This window comes from Phoxinus phoxinus, assembly GCF_949152265.1.
Source record: "Phoxinus phoxinus genome assembly, chromosome: 11".
NCBI lineage: Eukaryota > Metazoa > Chordata > Actinopteri > Cypriniformes > Leuciscidae > Phoxinus > Phoxinus phoxinus.
This window is the reverse complement of record NC_136886.1, coordinates 267733-289312: the sequence shown is the minus strand read 5'-3', so window position 1 is coordinate 289312 and position 21580 is coordinate 267733. Positions and strand designations below refer to the sequence as shown.

Genomic DNA, 21580 nt, shown 5'->3' with positions numbered 1-21580 from the left:
GTGATTGTGTAGTGGTTGTGTAGTGATTGTGTAGTGGTTGTGTTGTGACTGTGTGGCAGAGTAACGGGGACCTGAAGAGGAAGTGGGCGGTGGAGTGGCTGTGGAGTGGCTGTGTAGTGGTTGTGTAGTGGCTGTGTAGTGGTTGTGTAGTGGTTGTGTAGTGGTTGTGTTGTGACTGTGTGGCAGAGTAACGGCGACCTGAAGAGGACGTGGGCGGTGGAGTGGCTGTGGAGTGGCTGTGTAGTGGTTGTGTAGTGGCTGTGTAGTGATTGTGTAGTGGTTGTGTAGTGGTTGTGTAGTGGTTGTGTTGTGACTGTGTGGCAGAGTAACGGCGACCTGAAGAGGACGTGGGCGGTGGAGTGGCTGTGGAGTGGCTGTGTAGTGGTTGTGTAGTGGCTGTGTAGTGGTTGTGTAGTGGTTGTGTAGTGGTTGTGTTGTGACTGTGTGGCAGAGTAACGGCGACCTGAAGAGGAAGTGGACGTGGGCGGTGGAGTGGCTGTGTAGTGATTGTGTAGTGGCTGTGTAGTGATTGTGTAGTGGTTGTGTAGTGATTGTGTTGTGGTTGTGTAGTGATTGTGTAGTGGTTGTGTAGTGGTTGTGTTGTGACTGTGTGGCAGAGTAACGGGGACCTGAAGAGGAAGTGGGCGGTGGAGTGGCTGTGGAGTGATTGTGTAGTGGTTGTGTAGTGATTGTGTAGTGGTTGTGTAGTGATTGTGTTGTGACTGTGTGGCAGAGTAATGGGGACCTGAAGAGGAAGTGGACGTGGGCTGTGTAGTGGCTGTGTAGTGGCTGTGTAGTGATTGTGTAGTGATTGTGTAGTGGTTGTGTAGTGATTGTGTAGTGATTGTGTAGTGATTGTGTAGTGGCTGTGTAGTGATTGTGTAGTGATTGTGTAGTGGTTGTGTAGTGATTGTGTTGTGGCTGTGTAGTGATTGTATTGTGGCTGTGTAGTGATTGTGTAGTGATTGTGTAGTGATTGTGTAGTGATTGTATTGTGGCTGTGGAGTGGCTGTGGAGTGGCTGTGTAGTGGTTGTGTAGTGGTTGTGTAGTGACTGTGTTGTGATTGTGTGGCAGAGTAACGGGGACCTGAAGAGGAAGTGGACGTGGGCGGTGGAGTGGCTGGGAGACGAGCTGGAGCGCAGGCCTTACACTGGAAACCCTCAGTACACGTACAACAACTGGTCTCCTCCCGTGCAGAGCAACGAGACGTCCAACGGCTACTTCCTGGAGCGCTCTCACAGCGCGCGCATGACGCTAGCCAAGGCCTGCGAGCTCTGTCCTGAAGAGGTGAGCGCTCTGTCACTCAAACCTCACCAGACGCCGCTGGTGAGTTCCTCCACTCCTCCCATGATGTCACGGCTCTGAGCTTTAGCAACATATTACGATTTAGAAGTTTGTGTTTTTTAATTGCAAAGTTGTTAACGTCTACATTCATGCATTCTTCGCATCGCACTCAGGGTAGGGCTGCGCGATATACGTCACAATAACAGCGATGCCGCTACGGTTTATGCGCTAGCGGTTCAGAGTGAAGCGCGTCATCCATCCGGAGAGCGGCAGCTACCTGCCGAAATAAGAGCCTGATGGTTTTCTGTTTGAAAAAGGAAGATGTAAATATTAGTATTGTCATTTATAGTAAAAACATTTTTTTCTTTTAGAGTGCAATAGTGCAAAAAGATCTTTCTTATTTTGTTCAATATTTTATTTAAACTGCAGTTGGAGTGTGAACACCTATACGTTTCCTGAAAGCATTCATCTCTGCAAGGGTTTGCACTCAAAAAACTCCTTGAGTAAAAAGTAATATTTTTTATTCAAATCATCTGGTAAAAATCTTTTCATATCGCATTATATATCGCAGAAATCTGAATGTCAGTGTCTTCCAGTGTCGTGCAGCCTAGAGTTCCGCTGTGCGTGTCATCGGGTGATGCGTTCTCTGGGAACCGGCTTTAAGCCGCGTGTTGTCAGCACTGCTGTCCGCTAGATCAACACACGTGTGTTTGCTGTGTGCAGGAGCCCGACGACCAGGAAGCCCCCGACGAGCACGACTCCACGCCTCCAGAGGACACGGCCCTCTATCCTCATTCTGCAGCGACACCGGCCCAGTATCCGCAGGTGAGCGACACACACTAGCCTAGCGTTTAGCACAACCTCATCTTCTCCAGCCACACGTCTCAGTATCTGCAGGTGAGCGACACACACACACACACTAGCCTAGCGTTGTTTCCACTAAAAAAATATGAATTTTTACATTACAAATCTTTAAATGCCTTTTTCTCAAAATGAGTTTTTTGTCATCCTCCAGTGACACATCTCAGCCGATGTTCACCAAACCCTCCAGTTACACACTCAGCAGTATTCTGAAGATATGTTCAGAGGGATTTGTTAATAAATCATTCCTGGCCTGATTTATGGGACATTTTAATAATAAAAAAATCGATTTTTTTAAGGCTATGGACAGTATTTAGATTTCCTAGGTCATGAAAGCATATCTCCTGAAATCCTCTGAACATCTTTCATCTTGTGTGTAATCAAAATGAAAAAAGAATTTTGCACCTGGCTTTATCATATGCTCAGATCTATCTACTGAAAATATATGCAAAATTTAGCATATTTAATGAGATAATGCCTCATTTGCATAATTAAACATACAAATTTCAAAAACTTGTAATACATTTTTTTTGTAACTCCACAGGTGAGTGCTCTTCCTCACGGGCAGCCGTACACCGGGCCGGCCGCTCAGCACATGAATAACCCTCAGCGGGGTCAGGAGGGCTGGGACGGGTCTGACGAGGCTCCCCCGGCCCAGAGTAAAGAGTAGAGACTCGACAGACCCGGAGAACACACTCGCGGAACACACCCGACTCCTGCAGCGCTGACTCTCTCCTCACACACACACACACACGCACACACACACACACACACACACACACACACACACACAGCTCAGTGTGAGCCGGCAGGAGTGGGGATCCTCCTCGTCCTGTAACACACACTGCAGAATGAAGGGAAACCCGAGGCTTCCTCGTGGCGTTGGAATCTTTCAGCACTTTTGTTTCTTTTGTTTTCTCCATTCATCAGGAAGCCTTTGGCCTGTCAGGAGTGTGATGTCATCTCCTGTCAGGAGTGTGATGTCATCTCCTGTCGGGCTCCTCCACACACTGTATCCCGGCGCTCGGGTCGCACAGCCACAGAATAGCGCAGGATGTGTGTGTCCTACAGGCTGGACGGGGAAGTATCTGCTGTTTGAGGAGCTGCGTCTGGCCTAGTTCCTCGTGGCCCCGCCCACTCCCTCTGCTCCTGTCCAATGAGAACGCAGCCACGGACACACTACTGTTTCCGAGGAGATCCGGAGTCGTCGACAGCACGTACTGCACTGGCTTCATGAAGTGTGGCTCTTCTTTTGTCTGAATACCAAAATCCCTGCGCAGGAAAATGAACCGCACCATATTCTATTGTGTTTCCTCTGATAGAAGTTATTTAGTTGAGTTGGAGAGTTCGAGCGCTGGGAAGCGTCACCCTTGTGTTGTGGTGTTTCAGGGGATGTTCACTGTACAGTTCTGCTAGCGCCGGCGTGCGGATCCTGGACCGGCTCCGGCACCGACGTGTAATAACAGAAGCAGCGCTCCACTAGAGACAATAAATTAAACATTTAAATGCAAGCTTGACTTTTTACTAGCTTTCCAATGGTTTCAAATACCCACTGCACACACACACACACACACACACACACACACACACACACACACACACACGCACACGCACGCTTGTTAAATCATCTGGTAGGCTGTTGAGTAGACGGCGTGTGGATCAGCTGGAGATCACCCAGACCGGACCGGACCCAGCACACACTGAAGGCCTTCCAGCTCACCGCTCGTGTGTGTGTGTGTGTGTGTGTGTGTGTGTGTGTGTGTGTGTGTGTGTGTGTGTGTGTGTGTGTGAACCTCTCGTCAGAATGACATTTGCCTTTTGCTTTGGTTTTTCTTTTCAGGGTTTAATTTTGTTTGAATTCTACAGCTGTTTTTGTGAAATGTGCATGAATAATATTCCTGGAGCACTGTACAAACCCAGCACACTGTAAAATTATACTTTAAAAGGTAAAAATAAATGGTATTTGATTAACCCGTCTGTGTAATACACTCCTCACTCGAGGCTCTCCTCAGTCCATCAGCTTCATACAGCTTCACTGAGAGACCAGGGGAATAATGCAACAGTGTGTGTCCAGGAGAGAATAGCACAGTCCAGCTGAAGTTCAGTGATGCTCATTTCTGTTGTAAAAAAGTTATTAAATTAGTTCATTTATATATCCGCTCAGTTCATATAATGCTGTCAGTGCAGGATATCTATAATATTGCTGAATATTAAATTAAATATAACCAACTAAGCAAGCCAACGTTAATTTTGAGTTTAGGCTGTTTTAGAAAAAAAGAAAAATAATTCTTGTGAAATGCTTCATTACACGAGTGTACAGGCATTAAAGCTGTGATGATCCTGAGCACTTTAAACATGTCTGTTCTTACACTTCACACACACTGACACTTGCAAACGCATTATAATAGAAGGCAAGTCATACCATGTTTGCACATATTTACATTAATTTGGCATTTATCCAAAGCACTGACACCGCATTCACGGCTCACGCATTCCTCAGCTCTAGTGCGCGTGCCCTGTAGATCTAAACTACGGACGCGCGCTTCTAGCGCAAATTACCCATATCTGCAGGAGGGGGGCTTTTAAGAGTCAAAATGCGCACGCGTTAAATGGCTGACAGATTATGGAGATAAACTTTATATAATCGCCACTAGGCCGCATTCACTATTGTAAACAGATCAATGTGGCGTCGCTCCTCGAAGTCTCGCGAGATCTTGTCACGCGGTGAGATCTGTCGGCTCGCGTCGTCCAATAAAATGACGCGGTTTCCGCTGCGCTCTTATTTCACCCTCACACAGAGAGAGACGCGCAGCTCGAGTCCCGACGCTCGTCGACGCGCAACGCTTTCACACACACGGACGAAAACTCAAACCGACACGTTTCATTTTAAAGCAACGTTAACGTTTTGTGGAATACACCGTTTTTCTTTCATTTTTTTTCTCAAAGTTGTAAGTCTGACCGACCGGCGTCGAGAGGAATCACCGGACACGAGCAGCGCGAGCACGAGCAACATACCGGCAAACAAAGAACCCTGTTTTTGCGCGAGATCAACCTTCACCACTCGTTAGTTATGAGTCATGTGGCCGTCGAGAATGTACACGGTCTAGACCAGCAGGTGAGCCGGGGTCCATCGCGGGGTTTCGGGCTGTTTCGGGCGGGTGGAGGTGACGCTGAAGCCGCGCTGCGTGTTTAAGATGGAGGCGCTGCTGTCGATGCGCGGATGATGGCGGAGATGCGGCGCGTCGGAACGCGAAGCGTTTATTCGTCACGCGCGGCTGCGTTTCATCGCAGTGTCTGTGTGATGCTTCGCGAACGGGTTCGGGAGCACGGCGTGGTTCTGATGTGGATGTGTGTGTAGATTATGATGTCGTTCGGACTCCTGAAATCCAGCGAGGAGAAACTCTAATCTGGCGGATCGAGAGCCGCTCGGGCCTGTTGTTTAGCCGCTTCTGGGCCTTTGTCTGACCAGTTCCCAGTTTCACTGCATTTGCTATCACATCTTATATTCGCTGTCTTTTATGTCTTAATATAATTTATACTGTACGTTAACGTTAGATGAACGCTAACAGACATGAATATCTCGACTGAAACATTCAGAATATTCTAAGAGTTATTAATCTAATTTGACATGTCATTAATAGTCAATAATCTGTTTAGTTAGTTCTGAATTTAAGGCGTGACGCGTGATAAAGTTGTGTTGTAAATGTTAATGGCGTAATTTACCTCAGCGACACGGAGCTTTTATTCTGTCTTTTTTGGCTCAGGTTTCGTTTTTTTAATTTGGATGTGGTGGTATTTGTCAGTTAATACGCTTTGTGTTTGACATGTAGTTGTGTAAACCACTTTACAGCTTATTCTACGGTCAGGGTTCGAGTGATTTAATAAAAATTTCGATGGACGTTAAATTATAAATTTGTTTGTCCTCCGTGATCTTTTGTGCTGAATGAGCTCGAGCTCTCGCGCGCCCTCTGCCGGATGTGACGTTGTTCGCTTTTCTCAATGACCCGGTTCAGGTGTTTATGGGTTTTGCCAACAGTGTCTCGTTTCTCTTGCAGCTCGCTGTGCTAGACTTGAACAACGCTGATGGAATCCCCGGAAGTGAGTATCTGCGTCTCACACCAGTTTCAGATCAGCTGACATCTTGTTTAATCAAAGCATTCACCCCAGGAAGTTGATTTAACTCTAGATGAAGTAGTGTGTGTGTGTGTTTGCCATGCTAACAAGCTCTGTCCTTCACCAGGGCGTTACATTCCACCTCATTTAAGGAACAGAGAAGGTCCCAAGAATGGTACGTACACCTCCTCTCTAGTATATAATGGACACATTGTGTTTAAAATCTTCTGAAATGTAAAAGATTAGCCGGCCACAACAATAACTGCACAGAAACTATAGTGTCAATCACTTTCAGAACTTTTTTTTTCAGTTGATGGATGATAAAAACATTGACTGCCAATCAGAATCCGTCCTGCTTTAACAAGCTTCTGATAAACGTGTGCAGGTGTGGACGCTGATATACAGTCTTCAACATTTGTGGATCAAAACCTTCCATCAAAGTTACACACGAGTTTTGAACGATACGCGTTCTGCTCTCAGGACAACTTTGAAGTATTTTGATCCCCTCACCGTGTTGACGACTGAGTTATTGTTTAGTCGTGTGTGTGAACGCTCTTCAGCCCTCACAGAACTCCATGCAGTGGGAAATGTTTTTACTTGTCTAACATTAAATCTCCAATGCTTGCTCTTACATCTGTGGCTCCGCATGTCTAGGGTGACGCCGGTGTCGTGCGCTACAGCTGGCGCTGGCTCAGTGGCGCTCGCTCCGAGTGGTTTTCCACTGGTGTCTGGATCGCTGTACCCCCGCCGGCCATGTTTAGTGCAGTGCCGCGAGTGAGCGTACGCTGGCATGCACAGCTTCTGAAACCCAACCCAAGCGTGTGTGAAACGCCCTTTGACCTCTAGTGTCCTCTGCCCGTGTCCTCCTGACTGCAGTTTGTTCCTCTGGTAGACCGAGCGGCTCTCGGCCCCGGGCTGTACGTGTCTCTCCTGACAGCCTTGGCTACAGAGAAGCTCTGAGGAAATGCTAGGATATGCATGATTCCACAGTTAGCTCTCCGCACACACTTGGACTCGAAACTAACAGGTTATTTTGGCATTTGTTTCCAAGATAGCGATACTCCGACTCGGACGCATTTGCTTTGCTTTAATTTCTGCAATTAGCAAGCGATCTGGCCGCGGTCGGTCGTGCAGACTGGCCCGCGCTGGCTAGGACGCGGGAGTGCGCTCGTAGCTGCTGTGCGTGTCCTCGGCGCCCCAGAACGCTCCTCCGCCTCGGCGGCTGGCGGCGTGTGCCTGCGTGTTCAATAACCGTGCTCTCCTCTCCCTCAGATTCTCCCGGAGGATGGGACAACGGGCGCAGCAACGGCTTCGTGAACGGCTTCCACGACGGCTCCCGTGTGAACGGCGGGAACGGGCGCGGGCCGATGCGCACCGACCGCGGGGGAAGAGGAGGGTTCAGGGGCAAACCCGGCGGATCCTTCAACCCCATCCAGACACTGCAGAGCGCAGGCATGTCTTATGACCTCTGACCTCAATCATAATCGCACACTGTTGGTTCTTTGGCCAGGAGAAGCGAGCGACTGGTTTCTCACAAGGGTTTCCTCCATTCTGTCCCTGGTGGAGTTCTAGTTCCTCTGTCGCCTTGGCTTTTGGCTTGCTTAGTTGAGGACATTTAATATCAGCAGTATTATTGATCTCCTGCATCGACAGCATTATGAGAGCTGATCTGGACGATTACATCACGGTTTATTCCAGACCGGCTGTATAAATAAATTAACTAAATTAATAACTCTTTTACAACAAAATTGAACCATCGCTGAATATACTTAAAGGGGACATCGTGAAAATCTGACACGTCCCGTGTGCAAGTGCTGTAATCGGGTCCCAGTGCTTCTACCGACACAGAACGCATGAAAAGTGAAACCCAGTAACTTTGTTTTGCTGAATCTTTCTCTGCAAGCATGTCTAAAAATAAGCCGATCAGATTTCGCTCCCCTTCTGACGTATGAAGAGGATCTTATTATAATATTACTGGCCCTTAATCTGCACGTTTACAATATTACCGGCCCTTAATCTGCACATTTATAATATTACCGGCCCTTAATCTGCACGTTTATAACATTACCGGCCCTTAATCTGCACGTTTATAACATTACCGGCCCTTAATCTGCACATTTATAACATTACCGGCCCTTAATCTGCACATTTATAACATTACCGGCCCTTAATCTGCACATTTATAACATTACCGGCCCTTAATCTGCACGTTTATGACATTACCGGCCCTTAATCTGCACGTTTACAATATTACCGGCCCTTAATCTGCACATTTATAACATTACCGGCCCTTAATCTGCACGTTTATGACATTACCGGCCCTTAATCTGCACGTTTATAATATTACCGGCCCTTAATCTGCACATTTATAACATTACCGGCCCTTAATCTGCACGTTTATGACATTACCGGCCCTTAATCTGCACATTTATAATATTACCGGCCCTTAATCTGCACATTTATAACATTACCGGCCCTTAATCTGCACGTTTATAATATTACCGGCCCTTAATCTGCACATTTATAACATTACCGGCCCTTAATCTGCACATTTATAACATTACCGGCCCTTAATCTGCACATTTATGACATTACCGGCCCTTAATCTGCACGTTTATGACATTACCGGCCCTTAATCTGCACATTTATGACCTTACCGGCCCTTAATCTGCACATTTATAACATTACCGGCCCTTAATCTGCACGTTTATGACATTACCGGCCCTTAATCTGCACATTTATAACATTACCGGCCCTTAATCTGCACGTTTATAACACTACCGGCCCTTAATCTGCACGTTTATACACCAGCCGACAACGTTTGGTTCCTCACGCCACAACAGAGACCAGTTCTAACGCGACGGCAGAAGATCCAGCAAAGCATAAAGCTGTTCTGTGGTCGAGCACAGACTGAACACTATTGAGCAGAACATGTCAGCGCTGTGTCTAATAAACACCTCAGGAACTGTGGACACTTGTGTAAAAGTTCAACATGATGATGAGATGATCAGTGTAACTCCACAACAACTACAGAAATGTCTCCGCTAACATCCAGAAAGGTCCAGTCTAGCGCTGCACGTCTGTGAGGGGCATGTCTAAAGCTGGACTGTGACGCGGTTTTCTCCTGGAAACAAACTGTTGCATTATTTTCTGGTTATCGCTGTAAAGCTGCTTTGAAACACTGTATTGTTTCCAGCGCTTTATAAATAAATGTGAGTTGACTTGTTGCCTGCCGTGTTCTGATGTGTGTGTTTGGTTGACAGATGGCGGCGGGTGGAACGCCCCAAAAGACGCCGCTTACAACAGCTTCGGTGGGCGCTCTGACCGGGGCAAGTCCTCTTTCTTCAACGACCGCGGATCTTCTTCCAGGGGCCGGTAAGACCTCTCTCCCCTGCTCGCTTTCTCTTTAGCATGTTCCACAAGTCTGTAGCTCCTAGCTTTAGCTAAGACTGTCTACATTAATCCGGATACATTTGAAAATGGCGTTTTTGTTTTTCACACACCGTTACACTACAACACGAAAACTGCATTTACAAATGTATCCACTGGAGAGTTTTCATGAATAAAACCGCCGTCTCAGAGTGACGCAAGGCCAAACCAGAGAGAAACATGTGTTTTGGTGTGTGTACACGGCCTGAGCATCTGTGTGTTGGCAGGTACGAGCGCGGCGGCTTCGGTGGCGGCGGGAACAGCCGCTGGGGCGAGGACTCCCGGGACGAGGAGGACTGGTCCAAACCGCTGCCTCCCAACGAGCGCCAGGAGCAGTGAGTGTTCCCTAACCCATCACTAATCCGCTTTCCTATGTGTGCGAAGTTTTCCCCCATTAAGCATTTCATTTTCCCTTTTTGTTTTCTAATGGCTAATAGAATTTTTAATAATTCATCAAAGAGCGACGGAATGAGGTAGTTATGATGGTGTTCATATGTGCTAATCTTTGCACCCATTGATATGAACTGGACGTGGCATATGGGTTTGAACCCAAAGTGGTGTTGTGCCTGACGCTTGTGTCCCGTTTCCTCGCAGTGAGCTGTTCGCTGCCAGCAACACCGGGATCAACTTTGAGAAATATGATGACATTCCCGTTGAAGCCACAGGCCAGAACTGCCCACAGCACATTGAGAGTGTGAGTTGCCTATTTCAACTTAGATTTATCGGCCAATATATCGGTTATCGGCTTTAGATATAAAGATTTATCGGTATTTTCCAAAATCGGTGCATTAATTTAACAGCTGTGTGTTTTGGTGATAGTTCCAGGATCTGGAGATGGGCGAGATCATCATGGGTAACATCGCCCTGAGCCGCTACACACGACCCACCCCGGTCCAGAAGTACGCCATTCCCATCATCAAGTCCAAGAGAGACCTGATGGCGTGCGCACAGACAGGTCAGGCATCAGCTCGCTTGTGTTTCTGTGTGTGTGTTTGGGACAGCGCTTGATTGACACGTGTGTTTGGGACAGCGCTTGATTGACACGTGTGTTTGTGACTGCAGGTTCTGGTAAGACCGCAGCGTTCCTGTTGCCGGTTCTGAGCCAGATCTACACCGAGGGCCCAGGAGAAGCGCTGCAGGCGGCGAAGAACAGCGCACAGGTACGGACTCTCTCGGGAATAGCTCAGCAAATGGAGACGTGTGGCCGATCTTAACTGGGTGTGTTCTTGTCCTCAGGAGAATGGGAAATATGGCCGCCGTAAGCAGTACCCCATCTCTCTGGTCTTGGCCCCGACAAGAGAACTGGCGCTCCAGATCTACGACGAGGCCAGGAAGGTAATGCACACCCTGACCAGAACTAGTTATGAAATTAATTGATTCCTTTGAGCATTTCAATATGACTTTAAACCATTAAAACCACAAGAGACTGTTTTCTGTTGATGTGTATCAGTGTATTGGACCTGTGCAGCTCTAATATATATATTCCTGCTTTATAATAACACTAGTATTCCTGCTCTATAATAACACAAATCAAAGACAAAGAGAAAATTCACTAGTTTTTGATCATCACTTTAGTAACTATATGTAATGTATATGTTATTAATAAAGTGCAGTGTTATTTTACATTTGATTAGTTTCTGCCCCAAATACCTCAAACTTCAAGTTTATTTCAATCATATCTTTGTTCAGTTGCATCTATTTGTTGTGATTGCTAATTTTTTTTTTTTTAATTATGGAGTGTTTACTTGTCTTTAATAATGCTTAAAATTTACATTAGTTAGGCTAGTTTTTTTTCTAAACCACAGGCAAACCTTGTGTGATTTGTTGATGATATTCAGCTACAGTTAAATGTTTGGCAATAGACTAAATGTGAATGATATCAACGTTTTTTTTTTTCTTTACCTTATTGGAATTGAAATTAGGAATCGATAAGCAGAATTGGAATCGTTCAAATTAAAATGGTTCCCTCCCGAGAGCCTGATGTCATTAGATCAGTGAGATGTGTAACGCTGGTGTTCCCTCTAGTTTGCGTACCGCTCTCTGGTGCGGCCCTGTGTGGTGTACGGCGGCGCTGACATCGGCCAGCAGATCCGGGATCTGGAGCGCGGCTGTCATCTGCTGGTGGCCACGCCCGGCCGGCTCGTGGACATGATGGAGCGCGGCAAGATCGGCATGGACTACTGCAAGTACGTGAAGCATCTGCCCATGTGACCCTGGGCCTCAACCACTCACAAGGGGTTTATACATCATCTGAGAGCTGGATAAATAATCTCTCCACTGATGTGTGGTTTGTTAGGATATTAATATTTGGTCGAGACACAACTATTGAAAATCTGGACATTGAGAAAATCTCCTTTAAAGTAGTGCATTTATGTTCACGATTGTGCTGCATTCACTCACACAAATACATGTTTATATATTTACGGCAGGACATTTACTAAATATCTTCATGGAACATGATCTTAATATCCTCATGATTTCTGGCATAAAAGAAAAATAATGTTGACCCGTACGATGTATAGTTGGCTTGACCTTGAGCGGTTTCTCTAGTTACCTGGTTCTGGACGAGGCGGACCGGATGCTGGACATGGGCTTCGAGCCGCAGATCCGGCGTATCGTGGAGCAGGACACGATGCCTCCCAAAGGCCTTCGCCAGACCATGATGTTCAGCGCCACCTTCCCCAAGGAGATCCAGGTGCGTGTCAGGATGACTTATGATTTACTGCGTCTCAATTCGCCTGCTTGCACTACGCCCTAAAAGTGCTCCTTGTGGAGAAGTGAGTGTGCAGCAGAAGAGTAGACGAGCTTTAGCACACTCACGGTTGCTCACCGTGTAAACGGACCTGTCAATCATCTTGTTAAAGATCAAATCTTCCATTTAATTTCCTACCGTATCGGAACGAAATGCAGAATCCCGTTGATCTGCAGTCGCGGGTCTTTCATGCGGAGACTCGTAGACCAAACAGATCTCTTTAAAAGTCCACTATTACGGATTAAATAACACTAATAACATTAAATGTTTTATCAGGTTAAACTTTATTAGTCTCTCAAACCTTTAAACCTCACCGTCGGTCGAGCGTATCCGCCATGTTTTGTAGTTTTTAGTTTTTTTACTCTTTACTCGTTTGTAGTTCCTCGAGCAGTGGATTGTGGGTAATATTAGCTGTTAGAGTGGGCATGGATCCACACTTCGGGCTTCCGGCACACTCTTCAACACACTACTCTTATTCTAACCTCAGGGTTTGGGATGGGCAGTGTGCACACTGAGACGTGTAGTTATGGTGTTTTGATGTTTCTTAGATCTTGGCTCGTGACTTCCTGGAGGAGTACATCTTCCTGGCCGTGGGCCGGGTCGGCTCCACCTCGGAGAACATCACACAGAAGGTGGTGTGGGTCGAGGAAAACGACAAGAGGTCCTTCCTGCTGGACTTGCTCAACGCCACAGGTACGCGTCTGCTAACCCTGATCATCAACAGTGCTGCTCTTTAGTGGTCATGATGGCACCCTGCTCCTCACACGGGTGTCTTATCCCCTGAGGTCCTCTGGGGCTGAGTATAGTATGAGCTAAACGTCAGTATTAGCAAGTTTAGGTTCAGTGAGGTCAGGTCACCTGTAGTCATTAGCACTGATATAATGCAGGTTGTGTTAAAGCAGCTTTACGCTGACAGTTATTCAATGATGCCAACAGATTCCAGCTCTAGAAACACAATAGTAACAGTCATTATTCAGTGGAAGTCAGATCAGTGCATGTGTGGCTCAATAACAGTGTAAAGTACATCAGTTATAGTGAGTTGAGTTCAGCTATAGAGCAGTGATGTCATCGACCAGCTCTCGTCCAATAGGGTGAGGGCAGACATTAGTATTGCAGAATGACTTTTTTAGATGCTTAGATGTTCAGGAGCGTTTGTACGGTCCTCCCACAGTGCAGTAGAGCTCCATCTGAACATGTATACCATATCTAGAATGAAACTGATATTTGTTGAAGCTCATCATAAGGTCTGATTCTATTTAGTTATTCCGAGTGAGGTTCAGGACAATACGGGCGAGAACGTAGAGAAACCTGGTGAGTAGAGGCGTGATCTCCCCACTGGAAGTGGACCCATGCAATCATCTCACCTCTTTATTTTGCTTGAACATTGTTTGTTTTCCAACCCCTTTCGCCCTGTCGACGAGATCTAGTTCTCGTGTGGTGTTAGGACACCCCCCCCCCCCCCATCTGCGCATGCAGTGCTGAACTGGACTGTGTTTCCCGAAAGCATCGTTAGCCAACTATAGTCTCAAGATCCGTCGTTATCAGTTCAGCGAGTGTGTTTCTTAATCTTATTTACAACCAGCATTCACAGACCGCAGCGCAGAGGTGTGTGTTTGAGTGACAGATCTCCTGTGGTCAAGAGTTTCTAGTGTGACTCAATAAATCCTGATCTGAGCAGAAGCAAGCTGACATTCAGTGCAATCTATCTTTATTCAGAACACACAACCGTCATTTACATCGTTTAGTTTGTCGAGAGATGTAGTGTAGTTTCTGAAGAGTGTGTGAACGAGCTCTAGTGCGTAAGAACGAGTGTGTGTGTGTGTGTGTGTGTGTGTGAACGAGCTCTAGTGCGTAAGAACGAGTGTGTGTGTGTGTGTGTGTGAACGAGCTCTAGTGCGTAAGAACGAGTGTGTGTGTGTGTGTGTGTGTGAACGAGCTCTAGTGCGTAAGAACGAGTCTGAGTGAATCTGTAAATAAAGCAGAATAACTGAGAAACATGAGAAATATTCGTCAGATGCCATGTCTGATTTATAGCCGAACATCTCGCATTACCCAGATCTCCAACAGACTCATGACCAGTAGTTATTACTCCTCGCCTGCGTGACATCATCAGCCAGTTTACGACGGTTTCGGGAAGCAGTCTCGAGTCGAGACTAGTGGACTTCAGCGCCGCATTGCTCTATAGCAGTGAAGCCGAGTCACAGCGCTGTGCGGGAAACACACTCCGGTGAAGTCTTCGACTGCTGTCCTCTGCGTTTGGCAGGACGGCACATCGAGGCTCAGCTCTCTCTGCACTCGTCTTCAGTTTAACAGTTCACTTCTGTGAGATCCAAATGCTGGTCACTTCCTGTCTGCCATTCATCAGCTTCTGCTCCGGCCGAGCTGCTCTCTCAGGTGCTCATCGTCTTCATCTCGTCCGTTAGGTAAAGAGTCTCTGACTCTGGTGTTTGTTGAGACCAAGAAGGGAGCGGACGCTCTGGAGGACTTCCTGTACCGCGAGGGCTACTCGTGCACTAGCATCCACGGGGACCGCTCCCAGCGCGACCGAGAGGAGGCGCTGCACCAGTTCCGGTCCGGGAGATGCCCCATCCTCGTGGCCACCGCCGTACGTGGCTCTCCTCTCTCTCTCTGTGTGTGTGTGTGTGTGTGTGTGTGTGAGAGAGATTACAGTAGCTCTAGAGTAAAGCTATTGTAACTGAAGTGTGTTGTAACTGTACATGAACACCCAGCATCCCCAGCCTGAGTGTGTGTTTCAGTGCCGCTCTACGCTCTCGTCCACAGGTCGCTGCTCGCGGGCTCGACATCTCCAACGTGAAGCACGTCATTAACTTCGACCTGCCGAGTGACATCGAGGAATACGTCCATCGCATCGGGCGTACTGGGCGTGTGGGCAACCTGGGTAATTGACATCATCACTTGCATATACATTACGCGTGTGAAGTCTGGGACGGGTCAGATGTGCAGGGTCAGTCTGCGGTGTCTCACGCGTCTCCACTCATCACAGGTCTCGCTACATCGTTCTTCAACGACAAGAACGGCAACATCACGAAGGACCTGCTGGACATCCTGGTGGAGGCGAAGCAGGAAGTGCCGTCGTGGCTGGAGAGCCTGGCGTACGAACACCAGCACAAGAGCAGCACCCGCGGGCGCTCCAAGAGGTCAGCACACACACACACTCTCACCTGCCCTCACACACACACACCTGCCCACACACACCTGCCCACACACACCTGCCCACACACACCTGCCCTCTCTCTCACACACACACACACACACACCTGCCCTCACACACACAGCTGCCCTTTCACACACAATCACCTACCCTCACACACACACCCTCACACACAGCTGCCCTCTCACACACTCACACACTCACCTGCCCACACACACCTGCCCTCTCTCTCACACACACACTCACCTGCACACACACAGCTGCACTCACACTCACACACACACACTCTCTCACCTGCCCTCACACACTCACCTGCCCACACACACACCTGTCCTCTCTCTCACACACACACTCACCTGCACACACACACCTGCCCTCACACACACACAGCTGCCCTCACACACACACAGCTGCCCTCTCACACACTCACCTACCCTCTCACTCACACTCACACACACACACATTCTCTCACCTGCCCTCACACACTCACCTGCCCACACACACCTGCCCTCTCTCTCACACACACACACACCTGCCCTCACACACACAGCTGCCCTCTCTCACACAATCACCTACCCTCTCACTCACACTCACACACACACACATTCTCTCACCTGCCCTCACACACTCACCTGCCCACACACACCTGCCCTCTCTCTCACACACACACACACCTGCCCTCACACACAGCTGCCCTCTCACACTCACCTACCCTCACACACACACACACCCTCACACACAGCTGCCCTCACACACTCACACACACAAACACACACAGCTGCCCTCTCACACACACACACACACACAGCTGCCCTCACACACTCACACACACACACACTCAGCTGCCCTCTCACTCACCTACCCTCACACACACACACCCTCACACACAGCTGCCCTCTCACACACTCACACACACACATAGCTGCCCTCTCACACACTCACACACACACACACACACCCCCTCACACACAGCTGCCCTCTCACACACTCACACACACACACACAGCTGCCCTCACACACACACACCCTCACACACACCCCCTCACACACACAGCTGCCCTCTCTCACACAATCACCTACTCTCTCACTCACACACACACACTCAGCTGCCCTCTCACACTCACCTACCCTCACACACACACACCCTCACACACAGCTGCCCTCTCACACACTCACACACACACACACACACAGCTGCCCTCACACACTCACACACACACACACACACCCTCACACACAGCTGCCCTCTCACACACTCACACACACACACACACAGCTGCCCTCACACACTCACACACACACACACACACAGCTGCCCTCTCACACACACACCCGCCCTCACACTCACCTACCCTCACACACACACACCCTCACACACACAGCTGCCCTCTCACACACTCACACACACACTCACCTACCCTCTCACACACACACACGCACACAGTTGCCCTCTCACACTCACCTACCCTCACACACACACACCCTCACACACAGCTGCCCTCACACACACACAGCTGCCCTCTCTCACACACACACACCCTCACACACACAGCTGCCCTCTCACACCCTCACACACACAGCTGCCCTCTCTCACACAAACACACACCTGCGTCAGTCGGATCGTGCCAGAATGGTGTGAGCCAGGCATTACTCAGGAGTGTGGTCTCGCTGACTCCTCATTAACCTGGTCATGTGCTCCTCAGGTTCTCTGGGGGATTCGGAGCCCGAGACTACCGCCAGACCAGCAACAGCACCAGCAGCGGCGGCTTCGGCAGCCGGGGGGGCCGCAGCACGGGCGGGCACGGCGGGAACCGCGGCTTCGGTGGCGGTAAGCCTCTCTCAGGAACTCGAGTATACAGGCGTCAGCACTTGTGGATCTAAACCCTTCCTCAAACTCACACATGTTCTTATCTTAGGACAACTCTGAACCTTGAGCTGGTCTTGATCCACTTCACATGTTGTCGCCTGTGTTCTCCAGTGTAGTTGCAGGACTGTGTCTAACCCTCGAGCGCATCTCATCTCGTGTGTGTGTGTGTGTCCTCAGGTGGCTTCGGGAACTTCTACAGCAGCGACGGCTATGGAGGGAACTACTCTCAGGTGGACTGGTGGGGGAACTGAGACTCCGCCCCCTCCTCCCTAACCCCGCCCACTCCCCATTACAGTGGATCACATGCCAAACTCACTGAACGGAAACCACATGATGTACCATAGCCAGACTATATACCCTGTGTAGCTTTGAAGAACTTTGCAGTACATTACCAGCTGTGATTCTCTGACCCCACCCGGAGAGGCTTTCGCCCCGCGGGATTGTGGGAAGCCAGGCCAGCGACGGCTTGGGCGTAGCAGAAAGCAGTGTCCTGAACCCGCGCTGAAGGGGGAACCGAGTTTGCTTTAGATTCCCGGACTCTAGTTTTCCACTACATCTCATTTCTTTATACTGAACGAGAATCATTCGTTTGTTAATGTACTGTGCCTTTAAATTTATACTCGCTGTGTTTCGGTTTGTTTTCTTCTTTTAAATGTCTGGCTGACAGTTGTTTCCCCCTTTCTTTCTTTTCTTTCTTTTCTCCCCCAAATGACTTTAGTTTTGGATGGTATAACAAAATAAGCTTGGATGTAATCAAACCTTGGCAAACTCTGGGATGGTCTGTCACAACCTCGTTTTGAACTGAAATTTCTAATGGGGTCAGCAGTGCTGATGTCACCTGACCCCTACGACCCCGCCCCCACCCCACCCCCCGATTGGCTCGTTCCCTCTTGTGTGGTAAAGCCGCATCACAAGGGAGTTAAAATATCGAATGCTTGCTCACTCTATCCTGGAGAGGTATCTATGAGACAGACGTCTTCTGAGAAACGAAACCAAGCCATTCCAGTGTATAATCTTAAATCTGATCGTTGTGATGAGCCGTGTCTGCCTCGCCACTCCGCTGTGTGACTCTACCATTGAGGCAGCTAAGCTAGTTCACTAACACACACACACACTAGCTGTTTGGTGGTGTTGCTAGTTCACTAACACACTAGCTGTTTAGTGGTGTTGGATTCTTTTATTTAATTTGTTTTCTTTAAAATATTAGGATGTCGCAATTGGATTATCCTCTTGTACTTCCTTCAAAACCCATTCTTGAAGTTGATAATGGGAGGCTTGTGGCGACTTCCGTAGCGAAGAGTTCAAATGGCTACTCGGACCACGCCGTCAGAGCGACTGGCCCCGAGCGCCGGCTCGTCTCTGAAGAAATCCGCATGCTAGTGTTCTTGTTTTTTGGTCAAGGAGATTTTCAAATCGATTTCTGCAGCAGGCTTTTACGTTCGTTACCAGTAACGTTTGTTCACTTTTTTTTCTTTTTTTTCTCTTTTTCAAGCTGCGTTGAATTCCGAAAGACATCCTCGGCTTTACACCGCGTTCCCCAGGGCTAGCGAGCGCTGGGGTCAGAGTTCAGCGTACACGACAGGGGTGTGGCTCTCGTGTAAAACCAGACTCTCATTGGTCGGTTGGTTTCCGTGGCATCCCTGGCCAAAGACAGGTTTCTTTCAAACTCCCGTGAGCCGTCGCCGCGCGGGCGTGCATTAGCCGCGCGGCGGGGCGAGGGACGCGTTTAACTGAAGTGCAATAGATTTACTCAAGCGTGTTGTGCCTTTCGACATGAATTTGAAAGCGGTGGCGTGAAGCGGATGCTGTGACAGTATTGTGACTCGATAGCAGTGGTGCTACTCGCCCTTCTGTGTTACGCCCTTCAAGTTTTACAAAAGTCGTTTTATTGCACATCTAGGGTTTTATATAAATGTCTTGAGTGCGTGTCCTTAAGCTTCCAAATATTGTGTGTGAAGATAGTGAAACGCAGCTTGTTTACAAAAGGGGAAGGGTTCTCCAATAGTTACCAGGATTGATTTGGGACCAGGGGGATTAGCAGTGGGAATTTAGCTATTTGCACAGATTACTAGATTCTACTTTTGCTGCTAGTTTGTGTAATTTATTAAGCATTTTTGAGAAATATTTATTTTTATAAGCCTAAAAGTGATAGTTTCAAGTAACTTGACCAAAAGACAGTACAAAAACACTGGCACTTGAATGTTGAATGTCACCCGTATGCGTGAAGTTTATATTTTTCGGGGTAGTGTGAGCTTTTTAATGTTTACGGTCGTTTTGGACTCCGCCAAATTCGCATCTGTAATTGTCTCGCTGACGAAACGTTTAATCCGATCAATCGAACTCTGAATTGGCAGCCACGATTTGAATGCTAAACAACCATGCCAAGGTTTGGACAAAGTTACAGAAATATTTTTGTAAATGTGTATCAGTGCAAAGTGTTCAGATTCTCCAGTTGTTTTCTGTTTGTTTGTTTTCCGGTATTTATTTTGGTTTGGTTAGTGTCTTTACCCCCAGTGAATGTCTGGCACACGGCAATCTTAAGTAACAAACATGTGGTTATTCTCTATTGTTGCATTTGCATATTGGCGCTGGCGGTGTTCTGTGACGGGATTGGCCGACAGAACACCGCGAGCCGCTAGTTAGAGTATTTGCTTTACGTACTAGTTTAGAGGCTGTGCACTGCACGAAAAATGAAAATGTGTTTATCGTATGATTTTACCAAATTAAAGTTGGAAATTGCAAATACTGAAACTTCTCGTGTGTGTTTGGCTCTGTGTGACTGACTGTGGAACATCCGCGCTCCGTCTCGGACCCCGGAGTGTGATTGGGCGACCGCGATCTCGTCTATACGAGCGCCGATGAGTTACGGTGCGGCGGTGGACCGGCATAGATCAGAGTCCTGCGCTTCACACACACTCCATCGGGATCCAAACGGTTCTCACACACACTGCTCACTCACACACACACACACACTGCTCTCACACACACTGCTCACTCACTCACTCACACACACTGCTCTCACACACACTGCTCACTCACTCACACACACTGCTCACTCACACACACACACACACTGCTCACTCACACACACAAACACACACACACACTGCTCTCTCTCTCACACACACTGCTCGCTCACTCACACACACACACACACACACTGCTCACACACACACACACACTGCTCTCACACACACACTGCTCACTCTCTCACACACACACTGCATAGTAATATTACCACACACATCTCGGTAAAGTCTCATAACTGGACGTTCACACAGGCGGGAGATGATGGGATGTCAGCGCCACCTACTGGCAGACGGAGGATCTGCACGCAGACGGCGCTGGTCTGTGCCGGCGTTTCTTATAGACCATAATTTCAGTTATTAATAATTTAAATAAATAACTACTTGTGCTTCATGTGCGTAGCATCTTTGTTTGGATAGTGATTTGAACTGGTCTGATGTCCAGGCCCGTGTGGTCTCCTGTAGAGCACTGAAAATAGACTTAAAGAAAAATTGCCCGCCGGTTTTGGAATTGGCCGATTTACTTGAGAAAAATTAACCATTGGCCATGAAAGCTCATGATGCCTCTACGGTTCTGATTTCTCTACAAAACAGTGTTTTAACTCCATCTTCAGCGCTGGCGCTCGCGGTGTGTCCAGTCACTGTACAGCGGAGCACAGCCAGAGCTGACGGGTCCAGGGGTCCCGCCGACACATCTGTGAAGTGTGTTTGCAAAGAACACTGACAGTTTAAATCTGTGTTGAATTTGTTTAAATAAATGACATGGAGCTGAAAATTAACACACAAATCATTTTTTTTGTGTGAATATCAAAGGTTGAGAATGTTAAAGGACATCATTATCGTACAGTAGAAGGGTTAGCAGATGTTCACGGTTAGCAGCGGATCAGGGTTAGCATCGGATCACGGTTAGCATCGGATCAGGGTTAGCAGCGGTTCACGGTTAGCAGCGGATCAGGGTTAGCAGCGGTTCACGGTTAGCAGCGGTTCACGGTTAGCAGCGGATCAGGGTTAGCAGCGGTTCACGGTTAGCAGCGGATCAGGGTTAGCATCGGATCACGGTTAGCAGCGGTTCACG

At 48.1% G+C, this 21580-nt stretch overlaps 2 protein-coding genes across 6 annotated transcripts in view; both read left to right on the top strand.

The window, feature by feature from the left end:
• The window catches only part of LOC307006389 (ubiquitin carboxyl-terminal hydrolase 9X-like), a 51143-nt gene extending 46296 nt beyond the window's left edge, over positions 1 to 4847 (top strand). For 3 of the 4 annotated variants that reach the window (XM_079627298.1, XM_079627300.1, XM_079627299.1), the window contains 3 exons: positions 1076 to 1327; positions 2009 to 2110; positions 2691 to 4847. In XM_079627298.1, coding sequence (XP_079483424.1) covers positions 1076 to 1327; positions 2009 to 2110; positions 2691 to 2816 — 480 coding nt within the window. In that variant the 3' untranslated portion in view covers positions 2817 to 4847. The remainder of the gene's footprint in view (positions 1 to 1075; positions 1328 to 2008; positions 2111 to 2690) is intronic. The other variant, XM_079627301.1, reaches the window with a different exon arrangement.
• Positions 4848 to 4877: 30 nt separating this feature from the next.
• Positions 4878 to 20230, top strand: ddx3xb (DEAD-box helicase 3 X-linked b). Of its 2 annotated transcripts, XM_079627304.1 has the most exons (19): positions 4878 to 5261; positions 6202 to 6244; positions 6387 to 6434; positions 7532 to 7711; positions 9523 to 9634; positions 9916 to 10023; positions 10283 to 10382; positions 10508 to 10643; positions 10751 to 10848; positions 10925 to 11023; positions 11714 to 11874; positions 12239 to 12383; positions 12989 to 13133; positions 13701 to 13751; positions 14864 to 15045; positions 15222 to 15339; positions 15445 to 15598; positions 17316 to 17440; positions 17657 to 20230. In XM_079627304.1, the coding sequence occupies exons 1-19, from the start codon at positions 5217 to 5219 to the stop codon at positions 17728 to 17730; spliced, it is 2124 nt and encodes a 707-aa protein (XP_079483430.1). In that variant the 5' UTR covers positions 4878 to 5216; the 3' UTR covers positions 17731 to 20230. The 2 variants fall into 2 exon arrangements, with proteins under 2 accessions (XP_079483430.1, XP_079483431.1); XM_079627305.1 differs by lacking the exon at positions 7532 to 7711 and having other exon boundaries at positions 4915 to 5261.
• The last annotated feature ends 1350 nt before the right edge of the window (positions 20231 to 21580 follow it).

Coding starts and splice junctions, on each gene's coding strand:
- ddx3xb (XM_079627304.1), top strand. CDS start 5,217: ATGAGTCATGTGGCCGTCGAGAATGTACACGGTCTAGACCAGCAG. Junction 10,644..10,750: donor GATGGCGTGCGCACAGACAG/GTCAGGCATCAG, acceptor TTGTGACTGCAG/GTTCTGGTAAGACCGCAGCG. Junction 10,849..10,924: donor CGGCGAAGAACAGCGCACAG/GTACGGACTCTC, acceptor TCTTGTCCTCAG/GAGAATGGGAAATATGGCCG.